Source organism: Artemia franciscana, chromosome 16 (genome assembly GCF_032884065.1).
Source record: "Artemia franciscana chromosome 16, ASM3288406v1, whole genome shotgun sequence".
Taxonomy (NCBI): Eukaryota; Metazoa; Arthropoda; class Branchiopoda; order Anostraca; family Artemiidae; genus Artemia; species Artemia franciscana.
In genome coordinates this window covers 6,965,230-6,987,946 of record NC_088878.1, presented here as the reverse complement: position 1 = coordinate 6,987,946, position 22,717 = coordinate 6,965,230, and the positions used below count along the sequence as shown (strand labels likewise).

The 22,717-nt window shown below is 34.9% G+C and overlaps 1 protein-coding gene and 1 long non-coding RNA gene across 2 annotated transcripts in view; both read left to right on the top strand.

Annotated features, from left to right (window-relative positions):
• LOC136036983 (uncharacterized) overlaps window positions 1-15,119 on the top strand; it is a 64,826-nt gene extending 49,707 nt beyond the window's left edge. The window contains exon 3 of the long non-coding RNA XR_010619841.1: window positions 15,101-15,119. This is a non-coding gene — a long non-coding RNA (uncharacterized LOC136036983). The remainder of the gene's footprint in view (window positions 1-15,100) is intronic.
• A 90-nt stretch (window positions 15,120-15,209) lies between these two features.
• Window positions 15,210-16,493, top strand: LOC136036982 (methyltransferase N6AMT1-like). Its single transcript, XM_065719389.1, has one exon. It carries the CDS (start codon window positions 15,823-15,825, stop codon window positions 16,444-16,446), a length of 624 nt encoding a protein of 207 aa, XP_065575461.1. The 5' UTR covers window positions 15,210-15,822; the 3' UTR covers window positions 16,447-16,493.
• The last annotated feature ends 6,224 nt before the right edge of the window (window positions 16,494-22,717 follow it).

The following is a 22,717-nucleotide window of genomic DNA, read 5'->3' as shown; positions in this document are numbered from 1 at the left end:
CTACATCGCTTCGAAAACATTCCCTATTACGTAACAACCATGGTAATTCCTGAATATTTTTTCTTGGTCCTCGTATGTTTTTTTAAACACTCTGTTATGTAATATGCAAATGTAGACATTCCCTATGATGTAATCAACACCTACGTGTCTTAGAAAATTGATAACACCTGCGTCTTGAGGGAGTCGCCGTTCATCTTAACTCATTGAAGGAAGAAAGGAGTAGTGGCTATGAGGACACTTAAAATTGCTGAGGGATCACTACTCATATTTGAAAATTTGAGGCAGTACCCTAAGCCATGCAATGCATTGTGCTGCTCTCTATTTATTTATGAAACTTTAATAAATGGCATTAAGTAATACAGGTATCATTTTATCAAATTGAGGAATAAGGCTGAGTTATGTAATACATTTTGCTGCTCATTATTTATTCATGAAACTTTCATAAGTGACAATAAGTGAAATAAGTGACATTTTTGCTGTTTTTATTTTTGTTCGGGGCAGTTGCCTAAGCCATGCAATGCCTTGTGCTGCTCACTATTTATTCGTGAAACTTTAATAATAACCAAAATTAAGTAACTTCAATGATTTTTTTTGGTTATTTTTATTAATTTCAAGCAGATTCCTAAGTCATGTAATGAACTCTGCTACTCACTGTTGATCACTAGAATTTGAAAAAAACTTCTAGCACTTCTAAAAAGGCATCCTATTCTAATTAAATGGGCGTTGTGTTTCATGAGTCTTTCTCAAAAAATTTGAATAAACAGTTAGATTTTAGTGTAAAGAGCAAGGTATTGAGGAGGGGGCAATCCTTTCACATGCAGAATAATTTCTGTTCGTTTTAATTTTTTAATGTTGCTTCATACTGTCAGTTAAAAACCCTTTTTATTTTTATAAATTTCCGATCGTTTTTCAAATAATGCCGGTAAATCTGGCTCAGCTTCCATGAAAAATTATCCACGTAAAATGCAATCCCTCCGTAAAATTCTTTCCGAATTATTCAATTTTCGTTGAAATTTCCCCTCCTCAAAATTTCTTACAGAAAATTTAGCCTGAAAAATTTTCCCTAGGATACTTTCATTTGAAAAAGACTAAGTTCTGATCAATTCTCTGATCACTCCAGAAATCCCCCTTGCGTGGCAATTATTCACTGGAAATCCAACCACACGGATAATTTTCCCCGGACAATTCCCCCAGAACATCTCTACATGCGAAACTGAGTAGGCAAAGAAAAAGTAAGACAAATAAAAGGAATTTCGTATAGGAATTCTGTCAAGTCCCCCCAGTGTAAGCTAGTTGTCTTCCAATGTTTTTGGTTACTTAAAAATGGCACCGGAACTTTCAATTTCAGTTCAAATGAGTCTTTTCCTGATGTCCTAGGGCCCTTGGCTCGATACAATCACATGTGGGGAGAACACAACATAAAAAAACTAAATAAATACATATCAGTGATCTTGTTTCTGACAAAAATACGAAATTCCAGATCTCCGCAGATAGGACCCTGAAACTCCTACAATTTTGTTCTCTGATATGTTGAATCTGATTTTGTGATTTTCAAAAAGATCCTTTAACTTTTAGGGGGTTCTCCCCCCCCCTCTTTTCGAAAATAAGAAAGATTTTCTCAGAATCGTAGTCTTTGACAGTAATACTAAGCTTTGTGAATCTTATATATTTGGAATCAGAATAACGAGCTGATTCTGTTGATATATTTATTGATATCAAAATTCTGTTTGTTCGTGTTTCGGTTACTACTGAGCCATGTCGCTCCTTACATACAGTTCGTTACCACTTAACTGTTTGATAGAGAATCATCCAAGGGTAAATTTATTTAATCAAATTTTTCAGATATATGCAGTATAAACTGCGCACCAACAGTTTCTGATTTTTTTAGTTTCAATCACCCTCTTTAATTACATCAGAAAACTTTTTTTTTTCTTAACTATAATCTGCTCTCTCTCAGAAAAAAATACCATGGCTATGTCAAATTTTCTAGTTTTGTTCCAGCCTAAAATTGAACCAGCTAGTTTATATTTATAAATCTCTGTTTTGATTTATATCGTGTGTATTGTTCCTCTTTATGTAGGGGGGGGGGGCAACTGTCCTCTTGAATCTTTCTGGCTACGCCCATATACAGAAAACTTTCATTCTTATATCAGCCCATGTATTTTCCCGAACTATGTATTTTCAATTAAATTTTAGTTTCTTGTAACAAGAAATTAATCAATCCCTAGGCTTCCAACGAAGAAAGAATTCTTGCAATGTAAATTGTTGTAGTTGCCGCCTTGATCTTGGAAACGCTTTATTAGAATGAAATATGAGATTCCTTACTGGAAGGAATCTTGGTTTCCCAAGAATTTGGGAATATTTCTTCTTCACTAAGTAACATGTTCCGAAAGTTACCGCCAGTGGTAGGATATTAATAACCTACTTATATCATGCTATGTCCAAATACGAAAGAATTGTTCTTAGAAACTTTCTTTCTACTAGTTGATGCAGGGACTGTATTCCTCACAGATTCCTGAATGATTTCCTGAATGTATTCCTAAAAGATTTTATGTTTGTAATTACCTAATTTGCTTTAATTATTAACTGAGGCACGCATACAGGAATTCATTTAAGGTAGGTTCATGTTTCGGGGGGGGGGCAAATTGAAAATGGTCAAAAACGTTAATTTGTATGAAATACAAGGCGGTATATAAAAAATCGTAAAATACGGTCGTTTTGGAGGAGAAGGGCCTAATACATAGCTAATCGCTAATCATAAAAAATGTCACCGCTTTTCTGGAGTATTTTTACTGTCAGACTTAGTTGGTATTTGGATGCTCACAAAATTGTAGGACTATACTTTTTGTTTTACTTTTATGTCTAAAGGCGGTTATAAAGGCCGATTATATTTTATAATTGGAAATGTATACAGTCAATTGTCCATGGTTACAGCAATTGCTCTAACCTAGTAAAGAGCGAACGATGGCTCATAGTACCCGGAAGTCTAAAAACGTATTTTGGAAGAAGAAAAAATATTTGGCGAAAAAAGATCACCATTTGAAGCTGATTCAGGACTGATAACTTTTATTTCAGTTAATTTTGATAGTAAAATATTATTTTGGAAACATGTTTATAGGAATTCCCGAAAAAAAGCCTGAAACCCATCAAAAATACTTATAGATCCAAATGAAAAGTAGATTGGCTTCTATGACCCCTTCTCCACTGACATCACTGGAATTAGTAGGCAAAATCGTAGTGAATGTTTGAAAGCTCCATTCAATGGTCTTGGTCGTATCCATGCGCTTTTTTGTTTATTTACATTTGCAAAGAGGTGGAAAAACAAAATGTGGATCGAGTGGGGACAAAAGACAAAAGCACAGTTAAAAAATAGGTGATGGTCTAGTGGTTGGGATTTTTTGTTATGCCCGTTATGCCACAAGTAGTGACGACCCAGTTACTTCCAGAAGGCCCATAGACACTACTCCTTTCTTCCTGTAACAATTTAAGATCACGGAGAACATTAACGGCGACTCCCTCAAGACGCAGGTGTCATTAATTTTCTTCAAGACGTAGGTGTGTGTTACGTAATAGGAAATGTTTTAAACCTTCAAACCGGGAAAAATCTTTAGGGGTTTTAAACGTGCGTGTTACATCAAAGAGAGTGTTTTCTTCAAGACATTTTCAAGACGTTTCAAGACATTTTAATATTACGTAATAGGGATTATTTACTAATGCAAATGATTTCTTTGGATGTTACGTAACAGAACGTGTTAGAATCCTCTAGTCAAGATTCAAACGTACGCGTTACGTAATAGAGAGTGTTTTCCTTAAGACGTTTTTCTTCAAGACTTTTCAAAATATTTCAAGATATTTTTAAAGAAATATTTCTTCGAGACCTTTTTTAAGATGTTTCAAGATATTTCAAGACGCTTCTAAGACATTTCAAGATTTTTTAAAGACATTTTTTCAAGATTTTTTTTCAATACGGTTCAAGACATTTCAATAATTTTTAAGACATTTTTCTACATTTCTTTGGTTGTCATATAATGGGGAATGTTTAATTATTATAAGGATGACGCATTTTCACATGACTTGTTTCTTCAGGGGGTCTGTGAGGAAGCCCCGCTTGTAACTGAGCACGGCACCTATGTGAGTGCTACGCAATGACGACACACAAGTGGGATGTTGCATAACACTTTAAGAGCTTTTGCCCCTCAGGACTTTATTTTTCTCTTTTTCTTTCTCAAGGAACCTTTATAATACAAAGTTTTCGGTCCGCATTAGGATTCGAAAGAGATTTCCCCTTGACAGAATGGAGTACTAGACAGCTAGACCAAGAATGCCTTCCTAATATCTTGATTCGGGAAATTCTTTCTAATGGAAACATTTCAAAAAATTTTTAGATTGTGCGTTTCATGTCTGCAATAATTTACATGTGGGAGAGAAAAATGATTACTGGAAATTGCTTTCAGTAATCTATATTAAAATCAATATTACACAGGTAGGAGGGATATATTTTCAACTAGAAAGTCGTTCAATTTAGGATTATCAACATAATTACTGACAAATGCAAGCCATTCATAATATACCTTAAATATTATCAGATATTTTCTTGATAAAACGAACATGTGTCGACCTCAGGTGACTTGGTAGTGCAGTGAGTTGTTAGTAGTAGTAGTATTTTCATGTTGCTTGCATGCCATTCATACTATACCTTAAACTTTTCAGATGTTTTCTTAACAAAACTAAAATGTGTATTCTCAGGTGGTATTATCCTGTGGTTAGTTATTAGTAACAGTCGCATTATCTTTTTTTGTAAGCCATTCATACTATACCTTAAATTTTTTCATTAATTTTCTTGATAACACGTACCTGTGTCTACCTCGGGTGGCATTATTCTCTGGTGAGTTATTAGTAGCAGTAGCTTCATCTTGTTTTTTTGTAAGCCATTGATGCTACACCTTAAACATTTTGATATATTTTCGACCTTTTGTCACCCTAAAGGGGCTTAATTATGCAGTGACTTGTTAGTAGTAGTAGTATTTTTGGGTTTTTGAAAGCCATTCATACTATAGCATAAAAATATTCGGATATATTCATGATAAATCGTATATATGTCGACCTCAGGCGACTTGGTGCTGTGGTGAGTTGTTAGTAGCAGTAGTACTTTTGGATTTTCTTTGTAAGCCAGTGATATTGTACCTTAAATATTTTCATATATTTTCTTGATAAAACGTACCTGTGTCGACCTCAGGTGCCCTTATACTGCAGCGAATTATTAGTAGCAGTAGTAGAATTATCGTTTTTTTTCATACTATACCTTACAAACTTTCTGATATTTTCTTGATAAAATGTCGCTATGTTGGTCACAGGTGACTTGATGCTGCAGTGATTTGTTAGTAGTAGTGGTATTTTTTTCCAAGCCATTCATAACTTTAAATGATAAATCGTACATGTGTCGACCTCAGGCGACCTGGTGCTGCGGTAAGTTGCTAGTAGCAATAGTATTTTTGGATTTTTTGTAAGCAATTCACACTATATCTTAAATATTTTCATATATTTTCTTGATAAAGCGTACCTGTGTCGACCTCAGGTGGCCTTATGCTGCAGTTTCTAAGATATTTTCATGATAAGCCGTACCTGTGTCGACCTCAGTTGACTTGATGCTACGGTGAGTTTTAAGTAGTAGTAGTAATTTTTTTGTAAGCCATTCGTACTATAACTTAAACGTTCTCAGATGTTTTCTCGATAAAACGTACCTGTGTCAACCTCAGGTGGCTTGGTAATACTTTGAGCTGTTAGTAGTAGTGGTATATTTTTTTGCAACCTATTTATTCTTTACCTTAGACATTGTAAGATTCTTTCTTGATAAATCGTACCTGTGTCAACCTCAGGCGGCTTTATGCTGCAATGAGTTGTTAGCATAAGTAGTCTATTTGTTTTTTTGCAAGTCATTCATACTGTACCTTAAACATTTTCAGATATTTCATGATTAACCGTACCTGTATCGACCTCAGGTGACTAGGTGCTGTGGTGAGTTGTTAGAAGTAATTTTATTTTTGTGTTTTTTTTGCGCAATTAATACTGAAAATTTTCTTGATAAAACTTAGCTGTGTCGACCTCAAGTAGCTTGGTAGTGCAGTGAGTTGTTAGTAGTAGGAGTATTTTCGCGTTTTTGTTTCAACCCTTTCATAATATACCTGAAACACTTTTATATGGTCAATACAGGTATGTTTTATTAAGAAAATATCTGAAAACATTTAAGGTATAGTAGAAATGTTTTGCATTTCTCAGCATTTATATTGATAATCTTCGATTGAACGACTTTCTAGTTGAAAATATCTCTCTCCTGCTTGCATAAAACTGATTTCAGTGTCCTGAGAATAAAGTATTTTAATATTGTTTGTAAATTTGTTTTATCAATAAAACTTGTATTGACAAAAAGACTTCATTCTTTAGATTTCTTTTTTCAGGATAAAATTTCAATATATTTCACTAATGCAGTTTAAGCATCTTGTAGCCTATGTACATAGGTTTGCTCGTTTAAGATTGTCGCTAATATAAGCGGAAACTCTGTGTAGTGAAGAAAAAAAAATAGAATTTTGAGTGTATATGAAGGTGTACCAAATTCTAGCCATAATGAAACTCTTGCTTATATTTCACCTCTGATAGTGCATTCACGTTCCAATATGGTAAACACTATATTACTAAAAAATGTGCTAAGAACAATTTAAAGATATGCTGAACAAGCAGGTGGACTTCAAATGTAAGTAATTTCCTGTAATCGATTTTCTCTCCCGCATGTTAATTACTCCAGAAATATGAAACACGAAATATATTGATTTTTTGAAATAGTTCCATTAGAAAGTATTCCCCGAATCAAAATATTATGAAGACATTCTTGGTCTAGCTGTCTAGTACTCCCTTTCGTTGAGGGAAAATCTCTTTCAAACACTAATGTGGACAAAAACATTTGGATTATAAAGATTCCCTGAGAAAGAAGAAGAAAACAAGAAAAATGGAATATTGCAGGGAAAGAAGCTCCTTAAGTACTATGTAACATCCCACATGTACATCGTCATTACGTAACACTCATGTGTGTGCTGTGCTCAGTTACAAGTCGGGATTCCCTAAGTGCCCTTTGATGAAACAAGTTTTGTGAGAATGTGTCATTTTTAGCATAAGTAAACATTCCCTATTACGTAACAACCAAAGAAATATTGAAGAAAAATGTCTGGAACAAACTGTTTTAAAAACGTCTTGAAATGTGTTGAAACGTCTTGAAAAGTGCCTTAAAGAAAAATCTCTTAAAAACGTCTTGAAATATCTTGAAAAACGTCTCGAAAAAAATTCTTTAAGTCTCTTGAAACTTCTTGAGAAAAACACGTCTTATGATGTAACGCGTACGCTTGCATCTTGACTAGTGGACTCTAGCAAGTCCTGTTACGTAACATCCAAAAAAATCCTTTGTGTAAGTAGACAATTTCCCTATCATGTAACAAGCATCTGCATCCTTTTGCATAAGTAAGCAAACCCTATTACTTAACATCCATGTGTGCATCGTCACTAAGTAACACCCCACATGTGTGTCCTGCTCGTTTACAAGCGGGGAATCCCCACAGGCCTTGCAAGCCAAGTGAGGATGCTTCATCCTTTACATTGCTAAACATTCCCCATTACTTATACTTAATACTACTACTAATACTACCATTCAGATCTTAATACTAATACGTATACAGAGAAAAGATACCTCTTTTCTCCTTTTGCACAATTCACTTTGATAGGTTAGATTTTGTTGTTATTTGTTCTTTTTTGAACACTGAGGACGACTTGGTGGAGGTCCTTGTTGAAATATTTGCTTGATTTTCGTCTTCATATTTTGCTACTGGCTGACAAAATCCTCCTTTTCTCATCTATTTGATTCTTTTCATTTATTATATCCTTTCCTTTTTTGGTATTTTACGTCATGTATAGCTAGTGTGGTCTTAGAATGTATTTATGTCACCTATAATTGCCGGAAAAAAAACCTTCAGGGGCCCCTCAAGACAGGACTTAATTCAAATTGATCATAACCCAATATTTTCGTGCTTCACACACACACACATAACCTTCTGCTGTCTGCAAACAAACAATTTTTTTGCCACTTCGAAGAAACAGAAGTGTCACGTGATCCACTATTGATTTTCTAGGAATATAGGCTTGTTAGTCTACTAGCAGAACAAATAAAGGGTGTTCCGCTATTTCCAGGAAACTGAATCGTCAGGTGATTCGCTATTACGTTTCTATGAACAAGGGCCCTGTTATTCCGCTAGCGCGACCGGATAATTTTCTGTTGTCCCCGGGGGGGTATAAATTTGGTTACTAGAATGGAATCTCCGTCAGTTTTGCATTAGATTTTGAATATACAACTTGTTTTAAAGATTAATATGTCTCAAAGAATACTAATAGGTTTGGCTGTATCTATATACCCCCTCCACCAACAAAAAAGGCGTCCCGGTCTAGAGAAAGCTCAATAGCTGGGGGACGAGGGTCCTTTTTTTCTATTTATACAGGTTTTTTCAGTTTTTATCACCGACAGTCTCTAGCTCTGCAGTATGTTTTTCTAGTGTCTTTTTAAATGTTGTTATTTCTTTTTTTTCAGCGGGACAGAATAAATGTTTTAGAAGGTGCTTAATATTCTACTATATTTTTCATGCTCCGGCCCGCTTGCTCTTGGCCCGCAGCGGGCGCCGGTACTTCCCGTCGGCCGCCCCCTCTAAGAGTGGTGTCATGACTAAGTGCCTTTTTAAATGTCCATGTAAATATGTTTCCATGTTTTTAAATGTTGTTTAATTCCCAAGTGTTTATATAAATAGGTAGTGCATTTATTTAAACATTAGAGAATATATTTATTTAATTTTTTCACATTTATAAACCGATGGAGGTTACGTTAGATTAGTTTTATTTTGACAGTGGGAGAGTAAATGTATGATTTTAAAACTCCATTCATTAGGCACTCTAGGTTTCATTTTGCCATTGGTAGCACCTTCAGTATCCAATGGAGTAAAAGCGTCAATTACTAAAAAATAATATCGTATATGTTGACTGACAAAACTTTTTTTCTATACTGAGGAAATCCAAAAACTCAAAAGTCGTTGATCTTTAAAACCTGTTTTTGCTGGATTATAAAGGTCGCCTGGAACCAAAACAAGTCATGTAAGATTGCTTCTTCTTCACCTCTAAATATTGGACCATGATCAATCTTTTTAATAATCGGGACTCCTTAGCTTGATTAGTTGGCTCTCACAAATCCTTTTACGTAACAACCAAAAGTAAACACTCCTATTACGTAACAGACACCTGCATCTACTTATAAACAAACCGAATAATGTAACAATTAGGTGTACTATACCGTCACAGGTGCACTATAGTATTGCGTAAGACCTAGGTGTGTGTAACAACGTCTTTAAAGACTAGTAGCTCCATTAGTATACCCCCTATGAGGTTTCGAGAAAACAGTGAGGGGGTACTACTTATTCATAGTCTTCAGTAATTTATCCCTAACTTCACAACCACCAAAGTTAAAAAATTCGTTTACTACACTATTCTGACCTGGGGCCTTTTTATTTTTTATCCTCTCAGTACAGTGATTAGTTCTTCCTTACATATCCCTTGTATATATGTTCATGTAACTATGTTACGGGTTAGAACGTTTTTCAAAATGTTCATCTCATCTCTCTTTAACTCTTTCGTTATTTTTAATTTTAGCCCTGTTCTTATCTTTAACTGGGACAAGTCCAAATTGATTGTCCCTCTCAGTTTTTGAACATACCAGTACAATATTTTACTATTATGCTGCCTGTTACTATTGCTTTACTATTATACTTTCCTTCTTCATATTTCACATTTTAGGTCTCCTCTACTTTTCATATATTCCTCTTATTTTCATATAATACATCACTCAAAAATCTACTGTACAAGCCCTTCCTTCTCTCCACTAAACTTAAGCACTTTTACTAATATTCCTAGCTGCGTTTTCGACATTCCTCCAGGATGCAACTTCACAGACTATTTTCCTTACATTTTCCCATCAATATTCTACATTGTCAAATTTTAGACTCTCCAATTTCGTATTCAATTTTTCCTTGACGTTTCTCTCAAATTCTCATTCTGGAGTTTAACAACGTCAGAACTTTCCAGAAGGTAGTTACCCGTCTTACATTTCAGCTTTAGATTAACCACTAGGTACTATCAAATGATGTTTAATTTTAACATGAATGATAGCATCAAAGATCCTGCCAGTCTTCTATTCACAATAATATAATCAATAAGGTTATCGGTCTCACCATCATGCAAATATCGTGTTAACTAATGGGCCATTTTGTGACCAAATTAAACAAAAAAAAAACAAGGATTTTAAACCGAAAATAAGGAGCAACATTAAAACTTGATATTAACATAATTTATTCATTTCTGAGGGTGGCTGTCCCCTCCTCAATGCATCACTCTTTATGCTAAAGTGTCTTGGTACTTTAAAAAAAACCATCGGACAATTCCATTTTCGCTGAAAATCCCACCTGTAAAAATTTTCCGTGAGCAATCCGCCTGGAAAATTTTCCTTAACCTAGTTTCATTTGGGAAAAGGCTTGTTTTTCATTTAATTTCTATTTTTTTTAAATTATGCCGGAAATCCCCTTCCCTGGAAATTTTTTCCTGGAATCCTCCTCCAGGGAAAATTTCTCCAGCGGAAAATTCCCTCATGGAAAATTTCCCCTGCAGAAAATATCCCATTGAGAATTGTTCTCGCGAAAAATGTCCCCATGGAAGAATCCCCCAGCCAATTCCAACCCCGTTGAAAATTTCCTGTGGACAATTCACCCGAACAGATCCACATGTAAAATAGAGTCACCAAAGAGAAAGTAAGACAATTTAAAAGAATCTCGTATAGGAATTCTGGCAAACTCCCCCTTTTAAAATTTCCCTGGGAAAGTTCTACCCCCAACCAATCTTCCCTCTCCATGGAAAATTGTTCCCTCGAGACCCCCCCCCCCCGCTGATATCTGAAAATACCCCCACCCCTCCGAAAAATGTCTGTATACATCCCAATAACAAATACTGTATGTAAACAATGGGCAAATTTCATAACTAACAGGCCTTTACCCAAGAGCTGTGGAGGGAGGGGGGTTCATGTAATCCTCTCAACTATGTTGAACATAATTTTTTCTCATGGGGGATGATTTTGGGGGGAAGGGGTTGGGTATTTTGAAGAGCTAGTTTCCCTCCAGCCTTTTCGGTCACTTATAAACGGCACTAGAACTTTAAATTTCTCTTTGAATGAGCCCTATCCCGATCTTGTAAGAACACCAGTTCAATATGGTTACCCTGAAAAAAAAACAACAAAAAAAGCGAAACAACACGCATCTGGGATGTCTCTTGTGGCCAAAAAAAAAGGAAATAATTCCATATTTTTACAGATGGAAACTTGAAACCCCTGCAGTAGTGTTTTCTGATACACTGAATCTGATGGTGCAATTTTTATGAAGTTTGCCTGACTTTTTGAGGGTGTTTCTCCTCTTTTTCGAAAATGAGGTGAAATTTCTCAGGCTCATAGCTTTGATGAGTCACAATAAACTTAATTTATTTTACATATTTGTAATCAGCATAATAAACCAATTCTTTTAGTGTGTGTATTGTTATCGGTTACTATTAGGGCATCGGTCTCTATCGTGTCGAGTCGCTGCTTACTTACAGTTCGTTACAACGAACTATTTTATAATTTTTTGGATATTACTAGACGTTTATTCCTAAATAAATTGCAACAGTCTATAACCGTTCCTATTTTCTTTTCCTACACAAAATTTACCTAGGCCAAGAATAACATCTATCCCTATTTCTATCAACCTGGGAATTAAAGTCCCCTAATAAAAACACATTTTTTTTTTTACCTGATATCCTGTCTATTTGTTCCTGTAGCCGTAATATTAACGTGAGTCACTACTATCTACATCAGTTGGCTTTACTTGGCCATATGCTACTATTACTGAGGCCCTGCACTTTTTAGTTGTAAAATAAGCCACTATCATTTTATTATCAATACATAAAAATAGTGTCACATGTGTCACATGCCACAGTGACGAGCAACTACCACTTCAGGAACTGTAGACATCCCTAAACATGAAAATATTTTACTTTCTTCCAAAATCGATTGACCGACGGTTGGATCTACAAAATTTAGCATGGGCCAAATTTATGTGACTATGTTGACTATGCTGACTATGTTGCAGCATAGTCAGCATGTTGACTATGCTGCAACTAGCATCTCTTCATTGATGACCTGAGTCTCTGAGCCAGATGTGCTTAAATTTGTTCTGCATTAATTACAACTAGTCTTCCGTCCCTTTTCATGAAGCGAATACACCACAACAGGTGCGACAACTGCCTAAAACTCACAATAGGAACCTTTCGAATTTTCTAGTTCATTTGTTGAATTCGTCAGTCAATTATCAGTACCATAGTTGTTTTTCGACGTTCCAACTTGCAAATTTCTTATTATTATTCAAGTTATTGAATTTATTATTGTCTCAGGAAAAGCAATGGTCCCAGAACCAGTGTAGGGCCTGGACTAGCATATTTTCTCGAATCTACATGAAGCGTTTAAGCCGGTTTAGAACCGAACGCAAAGTGGTTCCTGGGACCTCCAGTATGAGTGGAGACTTTGTGCAATCCTAGGCCCATCTCGTATGGTTTCCCACACTTGTCGGTTCTCTTCTATCAACAAGAGTTGAAATCTTGCACTAGTAATCTCAAGCTTATTGCTTCCGACTTGTTATATATTTCTGTCTAAAAATTGATTGGCTTGAAAAAATACTACTGGAAGGCAGCATACAATAAATAACTTATCTAAGAAGAGGCTTTTTGACCACAAAAAATCCACCAAAACAAACATAAACCAGAAGAATTATCCATCAATCAGAATCCAGTGCAAATTCTGTGTCTTTTACTAGGCTATAAATTCCTCAAGGTACTGTGGACTATATACTAGCCTCTTACTAGGCTATGTGCAGGGCCATACCCAGGATTTTCGTTCGGGGGGGGGGTACAAAAATTCTTCCCGAGGACTCAGTCTAACGGTCAACTGTGGAGACTGTCAGTCCGTCACTTGCAACCGAGGAGGTGTCCACTAGGCATAGTTTCGTATCTTTGTTTTTTCTTTTGCAGTATCGCATTAGCAAACCTAAAATTTAAGTATTTATGTACATAATATATCTACAGAGCCAACCAAGAGTTTTTGTCAAGTAAACTAACTACCTACAAAACGAAATGTAAAAACGACGATTTTTCTTCCCTACAAAAACGTCTATGACTTTTTCATGGTAGACATCAATGTCTCTATGGATGCCGAGCAGGGCTAAACCACTCAATCTTTCTCGTCCCGTTGATTTTCTTAGCCAGGTTTTTAACCTTTTGTGTAACCTTAGGTTTTTGTAACTTTCAGTGTAGAGAAGCTTCTTCCCGGAGTAGCAGTACTGATAGTCAACGTTGCAAGGACAGTCAATAAAAGAGAATTACTTGGAAAAAAGGTGGAGTCGCATTCGTGAAGAGAAGATGCAGCATAGGAAGGCCTTTCTGTGACAAGAAGTTTTTTCATGTTTGCTGCGCCAAAGTTCAACCTCTTACTTCAAGCAGTCTGGCTCGGGAAGAATATCCCCATGTAACTCAGGCAAAGACTCCAACTTCATGGTTTTGGGATCAACTGATACAATCTTTGGAGGTACAAAGATGCTGAGATGAGACAACAGATTCTGATTGAGTTCAAAGCGTTGTTTCAGCTCCGATATGAAGTGGTCTAGAAAAGGAATAAACAGTAAGGCTCTATAGTGAGTGAGAGGATCGCCAACCCGAGATTTCCTTCAACCTTTTGTTCTTTGATGAGTCATCTCAAGCTTAAACTAATTGCAAAAGACTGAGCTTTGTCGAAAAGAGGAGAGAAGGTAGCGAAAGAATCTTGTCGTATTGTTATTGTTCTAGAAAGGACAGTTTTTACGTGTCTACAAGCGGCAGCCAAGTCGCAGTCAACCGACTGAAGAGTCTTGCGCAAAGGCAGCGTCAGGCAGAAAAGTTCCTTTACGACTTGGAGACACATAACGAACTGTGAATGGTTCAAGATGTCCAGCATTTGCGATGCATTCGCAGACGATTCTGCGTCGCTGCTCTCCTTAAGAACTTTGAGAGGACGCAGAATTGCGTTCATTTTTTGAATCGCTCTTCACTTAAGAAAGTCTGAAACTAAACTGACGAAACATACTGTCTTGGAACCCCTTTATGTTTCCTGTTTCACAATTACAAGTTCCGCAGCATATGACCCACTGACTGCAATATTTCAGTGATTATCAAGGTTACCGTTTGGAAAAAATTGTTTATATGCATTTTTGTTACTTTTGAACGGTTCGGACAAAATCTCGGGGGGTTGGTCAAACCGGGTAGCACCCCCTTGGATACGGCCTTGCCTATATATATATATATATATATATTTATATTATATATAGATATTTATATATATATATATATATATATATATATATATATATATATATATAAACATATATATATATAAATATATATATATATATATATATATATATATATATATATATATATATATTATATATATATATATATATATATATATATATATATATATATATATATATATATATATATAAATATATATATATATATATATATATATATATATATATATATATATATATATATATATATATATATATATATATATATATCTTTTTTGTAAAAAAAAGATTTGTCTTGCCTAATCTTTTTTGTAAAATCTTTTATTTTTGCTTCCTTGAAAAAATACTACATAAGGTAAAATCGATTGACATTCGCCTCCTCGTTCCTGTTCTGCGCGCAAAATTCCGCCTCCGTCCCCTAAAAATAAGAAACAACATTTTTACCAATATACCTGTTTTTACCCCCCCCCCTCTCAAAGAGTTGAGTTTTCGAAAAAGAAAATTATTTTTTTCCTATTTTTCGCTTTTGAAAAAAGAAAATTAAATTTTCTTTATTTTTACATATACAGCAGTTTTAAAGAATAAAATGTTTGATTTCTCTTTTATAGGATAGACTTGGCAGATTACTTCATCAAATCAACCGAGAAATTGGCAAAAGACGTCCTCCCACGCAATCGCCTACTGTTGACTCAGCCACTTCTTCTGACGTTGGTCCGTAGCGTCATTTCCGCCTTTTCTTCTGCTATTCTTCTTCAATCACAAATATACAAATAAGGTCTTTTACGATTTTATCAAATTGCACTTCCTTGAGGATTTATCTTCCTCTGTAAATTTGCTTAGTGGTGCAATTGGCAAGTTACTCTTTGATCATGAAAATAATGCAGTAAAGATGATTTAATACTAGTGTAGCTTAATGAAATTAGAACTTAAACAAAAGATATTTAGTTTGTTCCTTTACCAGTTCTGAGGATCCCAAGGTTGTTCTAATACCCGTTTTTTTTTTGTCAAAATAACATCGAATGATTTGTACTATCTTTACATGAAAAATAAAAAAAAAACAAATTGGAAATTGCGTTAGTTTTTTTTTTTCAAATAATTTCAGTCTGTTTTCGCTTAGATTGATAACTATTTAGCCCCCTCACCCCTCAGAAAAAAAGAAGAGAAACTAGGCTGTTAAACCCTTTATTACTTTATTTATTTCTAAAAACCAAACGTTCTTTTTTCATATCTCATCTTAATTTCGCTAGAAACAAAAAACTGTCCAAGCTATTTCCGAGAATTCGCTTTCTTCTTGTCAAAGTCCCTGATTTATTTTCCCTAGGAACTTATAATGTTACCTACACCTTCCCTTTCCCACTTCGACATAAAGGAGTACTTGAACTTTTACGAGCCTGCTGAAGATTCATTTCTTCTTATTGACGCATTAGAAAAAGACCTGGACTTTATTCAAAAAATCAACCCAAGCGTCTGCCTTGAAATTGGAAGTGGTTCTGGGGTCGTGTCATCAGCTTTAGCAAGCGTACTCAAAAACTGCTTCTTCTTGACGACAGATATAAACAAAGCTGCTTGCTCTGCCACACTAAGAACTGCTGCTGCTAATGGAGTTATTGTCGAAACAGTAAATACCAGCCTTGCCTCCGCCCTTAAAGTCAAACCTGATTTAGTCATTTTCAACCCTCCATACGTACCTACTGATAATTCAGAAGTAACAACGAAAGATTTGCTTACACGTTCCTGGGCTGGTGGTGAAAAAGGACGTATCGTCATTGACAAATTTTTAAAATTACTTCCTAACCTTCTTGGAAACAAAAGCCTTTGCTATTTATTGATTCTCCGAGAAAATAGACGCGAGGAGATATTGAGTCTTTTGGAAGGTATCTCTTTAAGTGGGGAAGTGGTGCTTGAGCGACGTGCCGGAAGAGAGTCCCTTGAAATAATTCGTATATCTAAATGATAGATTTATTTTATTCTTTCTTTCATAATAAATTTGTCAGCATTAAATGTTGTTTGCTTTTCCTTTGTGTTGTCATGGTAGCATTTGAACACTTAAATATATTTGTTCTTCTTCCTATTGTTTTATTTCGTTCCTTCGCCATTATTTGATCAATAGTTTTAAAGCTTTTGTATTTAAGTCGTAGAGATTATTAAATAATGATCTCTGAAAACAAATATTTACTTATAGTGGCTCTCATGTAACCATGGTGATGTGACGGTACTTTCCTTAAAGCTACGAGAATAAATAACAAGCTGATGGGCACTATGATCAGTGTAGATACGAATTTATCTTAGCCCTTTTTTGTCCCGTCTATTGACACCTCTCTTCTATTAGGAACAGCGCTTATTTTCTATGTTTTTTGTTGTTGTTTGGTTAATTTACTTTACTATGCCTAGCATAAAGGCTTATGTCAATTAATTCTCTTTAAAAAATCTTATTACTACGGTAAATGCGTCAATGGACCTTCTTGCTTGAATGGAAAGGTTACGCCGATGACTACGAGTAACTTATAAGAATGGAAACTTGTTCTAGTGTCAGCCAAAAAAAACCATCAGCACCATCTAGCATTAGGGGAAACTTGGCATTTTTTAGGGGAATAATAAGAATAATTAATTTAGTTAGTATGATCAGTAAAATTAGGGTAGTGATAAGTATCTGATTCCAGCTCCTGACAGAAAAATGATTACAGAGCCTGAAAAAAATGCCAATTGCCATATACTAAATGGCCTTGGCAGTTTTATTTATCGGTACTAGCGCCTGTTCCCACTCTTATGTTATCCGTACTGTTAACCCCTCATTTTAAGGCGATCAGAAAGGACTAGTTGCATGAATCGCATGGAGCTGCAGTCGATGACGGTTAGTATACTGTGGCAATAGGAAACAGTTCCTGGAACTACACATTATAATGCTAGAAGGACAAGCAAGTGCCCAATTGAACTTTCTCCTTGATGGAAAACCAAACCTTCTTTTAAATTGATCAAAATTCCCAGTCAAACAGTCTGTGGTAACTAACTGTAGTAAGGAGCGATCCGGCTCAATAGTAACCAAAACTCTAAAAAAAGGAATTTTGATACCAACGGCTACATCAAAAGAATTGCATTTTGATGCTGGTTTTAGATATATAAGTTTCATCAAGTTTAGTCTTACCCATCAAAACTTACGAGTACTTCAGAAAATTTGCCTAATTTTAGAAAATAGGGGTAAACACCCCCTAAATTCATAGAATCTTAACGAAAATCACACTATCAGATTTAGCGTATGCAAGAACCCTACTGTAGAAGTTTCAAGCTCAAGTTTTTCTTCAATTCCAAAGGATGTCCTCTTAATACCAAGGAAGTCATATACCTTTAAATATCAAATGAAAAAAAACGGTATTTCAACTGAAAGTAAGGAGCAACGTTAAAAATTAAAATGAACATAATTACTCCATATATGAAAGGGGCTGTTCCCTCCTAAACGTACTGCTCTTTACACCGAAGTTTTTTGTTGTTTTAAGACAATAAAAATATTATTGTTAGAGTTGTGAGAAGGGGTCAAACTTTAGCGTAAAGAGCGGAGCGTTGAGGAGGGAGCAGCCCCTTTGATATACAAAGTAGTTTCCATTCGTTTTAAGTTTTAATATCGTTCCTTACTTTCAGTTGAAAAAAAAAACTCGTTTTTCTATTGAATCAAACAGTTCGTGGTAACGAACTGTAGTAAGGAGCGACCCGGCTCAATAGTAAACAAAACTCTAAAAAACGGAATTTTGATGCTAAAAAATACATCAACAGAATCTAATTTTCATGCTGATTTTAAATATATAAGTTTCATCAAATTTAGTCTTTGGCATCAAAAGTTAAGAGCCTGAGAAAATTTGCCTTATTTTGGAAAATAGGGGGAAACAACCCCGAAAATAGGGGGAAACAACCCTATTGCAAAAATTTAAAGCTCCCATCAGCAAAAATGTGGAATTTCGTATTTTTTGCCAGAAGGCAGATCACGGGTGCGTGTTTATTTTTTATTTTTTCCCAGGGGTCATCGTATCGATCAAATGGTCCTAGAATGTCGCAAGAGGGCTCATTCTAGCGGAAATGAAAAGTTCTAGTGCCCTTTTTAAGTGACAAAAAATTGGAGGGCACCTAGGCCCCCTCCCATGCTCATTTTTTTCCCAAAGTCAACGGATCAAAATTTTGAGATAGCCATTTTGTTCAACATAGTCGAAAACCATAATAACTATGTCTTTGGGGATGAATTACTCCCCCACAGTCCCTGGGGGAGGGGCTGCAAGTTACAAACTTAGACCAGTGTTTACATACAGTAATGGTTATTGGGAAGTGTACAGACGTTTTCAGGGGATTTTTTTGGTTTGAGGATGGTGTTGAGGGGAGGGGGATATGTGGGAGGATCTCTCCTCGGAGAAGTATGTCATGGGGGAAGAGAAATTCAATGAAAAGGGCGCGGGATTTTCTAGCATTACTATATAAAAAAAAACAATGAAAAAATAAACATGAAAAAGTTTTTTCAATTGAAAGTAAGGAGTAGCGTTAAAACTTAAAACGAACGGAGATTATTACGCATATGAGGGGTTCTAAAAATACTTTAGCATAAAGAGCGAGGTATTTAGGAGGACATAAATACCTCGCTCTTTATGCTAAAGTATTTTTAGTAATTTCAATTATTTATTCTACGGCCTTTCTGATTCAGGGATCATTCTTAAAGAATTGTAAAAAACTTAAGATGTAGTGTAAAGAGTGAGGCATTAACGAGGGGACAAACCCCCTCATATACATAATACAAATATAAGAATATAAAAGTTTGTTACGTAAGTTAATTCTTAAGTTACGTATATTTTTTACTAATAAAAACGTTCGTTAAAAATTTAAAGTTCTAATTGACTTTTTAAGTAACCGAAAAATTGGAGGGCAACTAGGCCTCCTTCCCCACCACTTGTATCTCAAAATCGTCAGATCAAAACTAAGAGAAAGCCATTTAGCCAAAAAAGAATTAGTATGCAAATTTCAGTTTAATAATTTATGTGCGGAGAGCCAAAATCAAACATGCATTAATTCAAAAACGTTCAGAAATTGAATAAAAAAAAGTAGTTTTTTTTTTAACTGAAAGTAAGGAGCGACATTAAAACTTAAAACGAACAAAATTACTCCGTATATAAAATGGGTTGTCCCCTCCACAATCCCTCGCTCTTTACGCTAAAGTTTGACTCTTTGCCACAATTCTACTTTTTAAAACAATTAAAAACTTTAGCGTAAAGAGCGAGGGATTGCGGAGAAATCCCTATAAAACTATAAAATGATGCTGCAGATATTATAAAGTGAGTAGCTGAACAATTTCCCAGGAAAGTGGAGATCAGATCAGTCAGTTGTTCTAGGATGCTCACAAGAGAGCATATGGTTTTTTATTTGCGTTTTTTTCTCGAAGGAGAGCGACAATATTTCATTATAGGTTGCATGTATTCGATAGGTGTCGTTAAAACCTGATAAAGTTTATACATTAGGGGGGGGGTCTTAGAGGTGGTTTAAGGGATCTTGGAATTATGTTTTTGGGGGAATGGGGTAAACTATTAGTTTTCCAGTTCTAACGAAAGAACATACGTCATAAGTATATCCTAAAAAAAACTAGTACATATTTTTCTCTTTTTAATGCACGAAGGAAAGCGAGTATGCCCCCTAATAGATAATGCATACCTTAATAGGTTTCATTAAAGGTTACGGCATGTATTTGCAGTTTGGTAAGTACAACCCATTTTGTGTCATGGGTCAGAGATTGAATTGGAACTTTTTTGGGAAAAGGTTTTTTTTTGGTAGGTATGGGAGTTAGGGGTTAATTTTTTGCTCTGGTTCTCAAAAAAATTTGACACTATGCTTTTTCTTTTTTATGCCTGTCATCTAACAGGATCTTCGGCAAGTTGAATGATGAAATCGTCAGATCATACCTCTTAGTTTAAAGAAAAATGAGCTGAATAATAATAAAAAAGAATACTAAAAGAAAAATTGGCGCAAAAGAAAAAAGTATTTGCTATGTAAATTCTCAATCTTGATTCAGAGGTGCCAATTCACAAAAATGTAGGAGTTGGGCGAAACTTATTTTTTTAGATTTATAGCTGTCTATTTTATTGTTTCGTAATCGAAATCTTGTTTCTTGAAACAGAACTTTGCTTTAATGATAATTCGTAATTCATCTTGTCACCGAAAAAGGTTTTTGATCACAGTCACTTTGAATAGAAGTTGGAGCCAAATTGAAATTTAATGAAAAATGAGGAAGTTTTACCTGGGAAAACAGTGAAAAGTCTTTCACTGTGAAAAGTGGTTCATTTTTCAAACCAGTAATTATATTCTGAGGGTCATCTAAAGTTGTGCGTTTTTTATCTAAAGACTAAACCAAGATGCATCTTGGTGCTCATTAAAACAAGCTCGTTGCAACAATCAAAACGCTTTTAGTAAAAGACGTTATGTGAAAGACTGATAAATTTTGTCACTTTCTTAAACTTAGCACGTTCTGTCAACGGGTTTAGTCCGTTTTACATATTATGTTCGTTTCTCAAGACGCGTAGAAATTTTTTTTTCCAAATATGTTTCAGTCTTATTTTCCTAAATAAAACTGAAGTTGCATCTTGGTGCTCTTTAAGGCAACTCGGTTGCAATAATCAAAAGGCGTTAGGTGAAAGACGTTGAGTTAAAAATTGATACATATTGTCACATACTTAAACTTAGCACATTCTGTAAACGGGTTAAGTCGGTTTTACATATTTTATTCGTTTTTCAAGATGCGTAGAAATTTCTGTTTTTTTCCAAAATTTGTTTCACTCATATTTTCCAAAATACGGTTGAAGTTGAATCTTGGTGCTCATTAAGACGAGTCGGTTGTAGTAATCAAAAGGCGTTAAGTGAAAGTCATTGAGTCAAGGATTGATAAATGTTGTCACGTCCTTAAATTTAGCACGTTCTGTAAACGGTTTAAGTCAGTTATACATATCTTATTCGTTTTTCAAGATGCTTAGAAGTTTCACTTTTTGTTCAAAATATGTTTCAATCTCACTTCCAAAATAAGACCGAAATTGCATCTTGGTGCTCATTAAGACAATTCGGTTGAAGGTATCAAAAGGCCTCAAGTGAAGGATATTATTTAAAAGACTGATAAATGTTGTCATATTCTTAAACTTTGCACGTTTCGTCAACGGGATTAGTCCGTTTTGTGTATCTTGTTGGTTTCTCTAGATGCATAGAAGTTTCTGCATTAAAAAAAAAAAACTATGTTGTATCATTTCACTCGTAGAATTAGTTAAGAAATGGATCTTTTGGTGTCAATATTTTTCTAACAGATCTTTAGTAATCAATCAATTTATTAATACTAAAAAAAAACAATTACAAAACGTAAAGTAATTACGAAGCCCAAGAAGCTTAGCTTGTAATGGGCCAACAAAACAAAAATAAAACACTTATATATCACATACAAAAAAAACTGACACAAGACAAGGTCATTTATCATAAAGGCGATATAGAAGGAAAATTAAACATAACTGAAAAAGAATTGAAGTGAGGAAAAGAGATAGAAAATTAGGATGGAATCCAAAAACATTTTAGAATCTGAAAAATATATAAAATAAAGAGAAGAGAGACATATAGATTAGGGTAAAATAATAACAATATTAATAAAAAAACAAACAAAAAACAAGAACGTTAAACTGGAAATACCAGACGAGAAACTGTCTTTACAGAGAGAAATAGAGGCACATCATGAGGGATGGAGTTCCATAGTAAAACTGATTGTAAACAATCAAGAGAGATAAAACTCTACAAAAAGAAAATTTCAAACGAGACGATGGCCAGTAGAATTAAAAGACTAAAACAACGCGGATATTTCGCCTGTATAAAACAAGGCGTCTTCAGCACCAGATAGAAAATTAAAAGAAAACTAATCAAAAACAAATAAAAACCACCACCAAATATAATAAATACAATTGTCGCTACTTATCCACGTAGGGAAAAGCAGCTATTCGAGTTACTTCAATGAGAATCAAAGGGCAACTGTGGAAAAATGAAAATTGAAACTTAGTTAATTATTCTGTTGCGAAATAATCCTCTTGTAAGCTAACATTGAAGCAACTCTTTTTGGTCTAGTGGGTAATCTTGTCCCCTGGTTTGGTCTTGTCCACTAGACCAAAAAGAGTTGCTTCAATGTAATTGTATTTAATCGACAATTGTATTTATTATATTTGGTGGTGGTTTTTATTTGT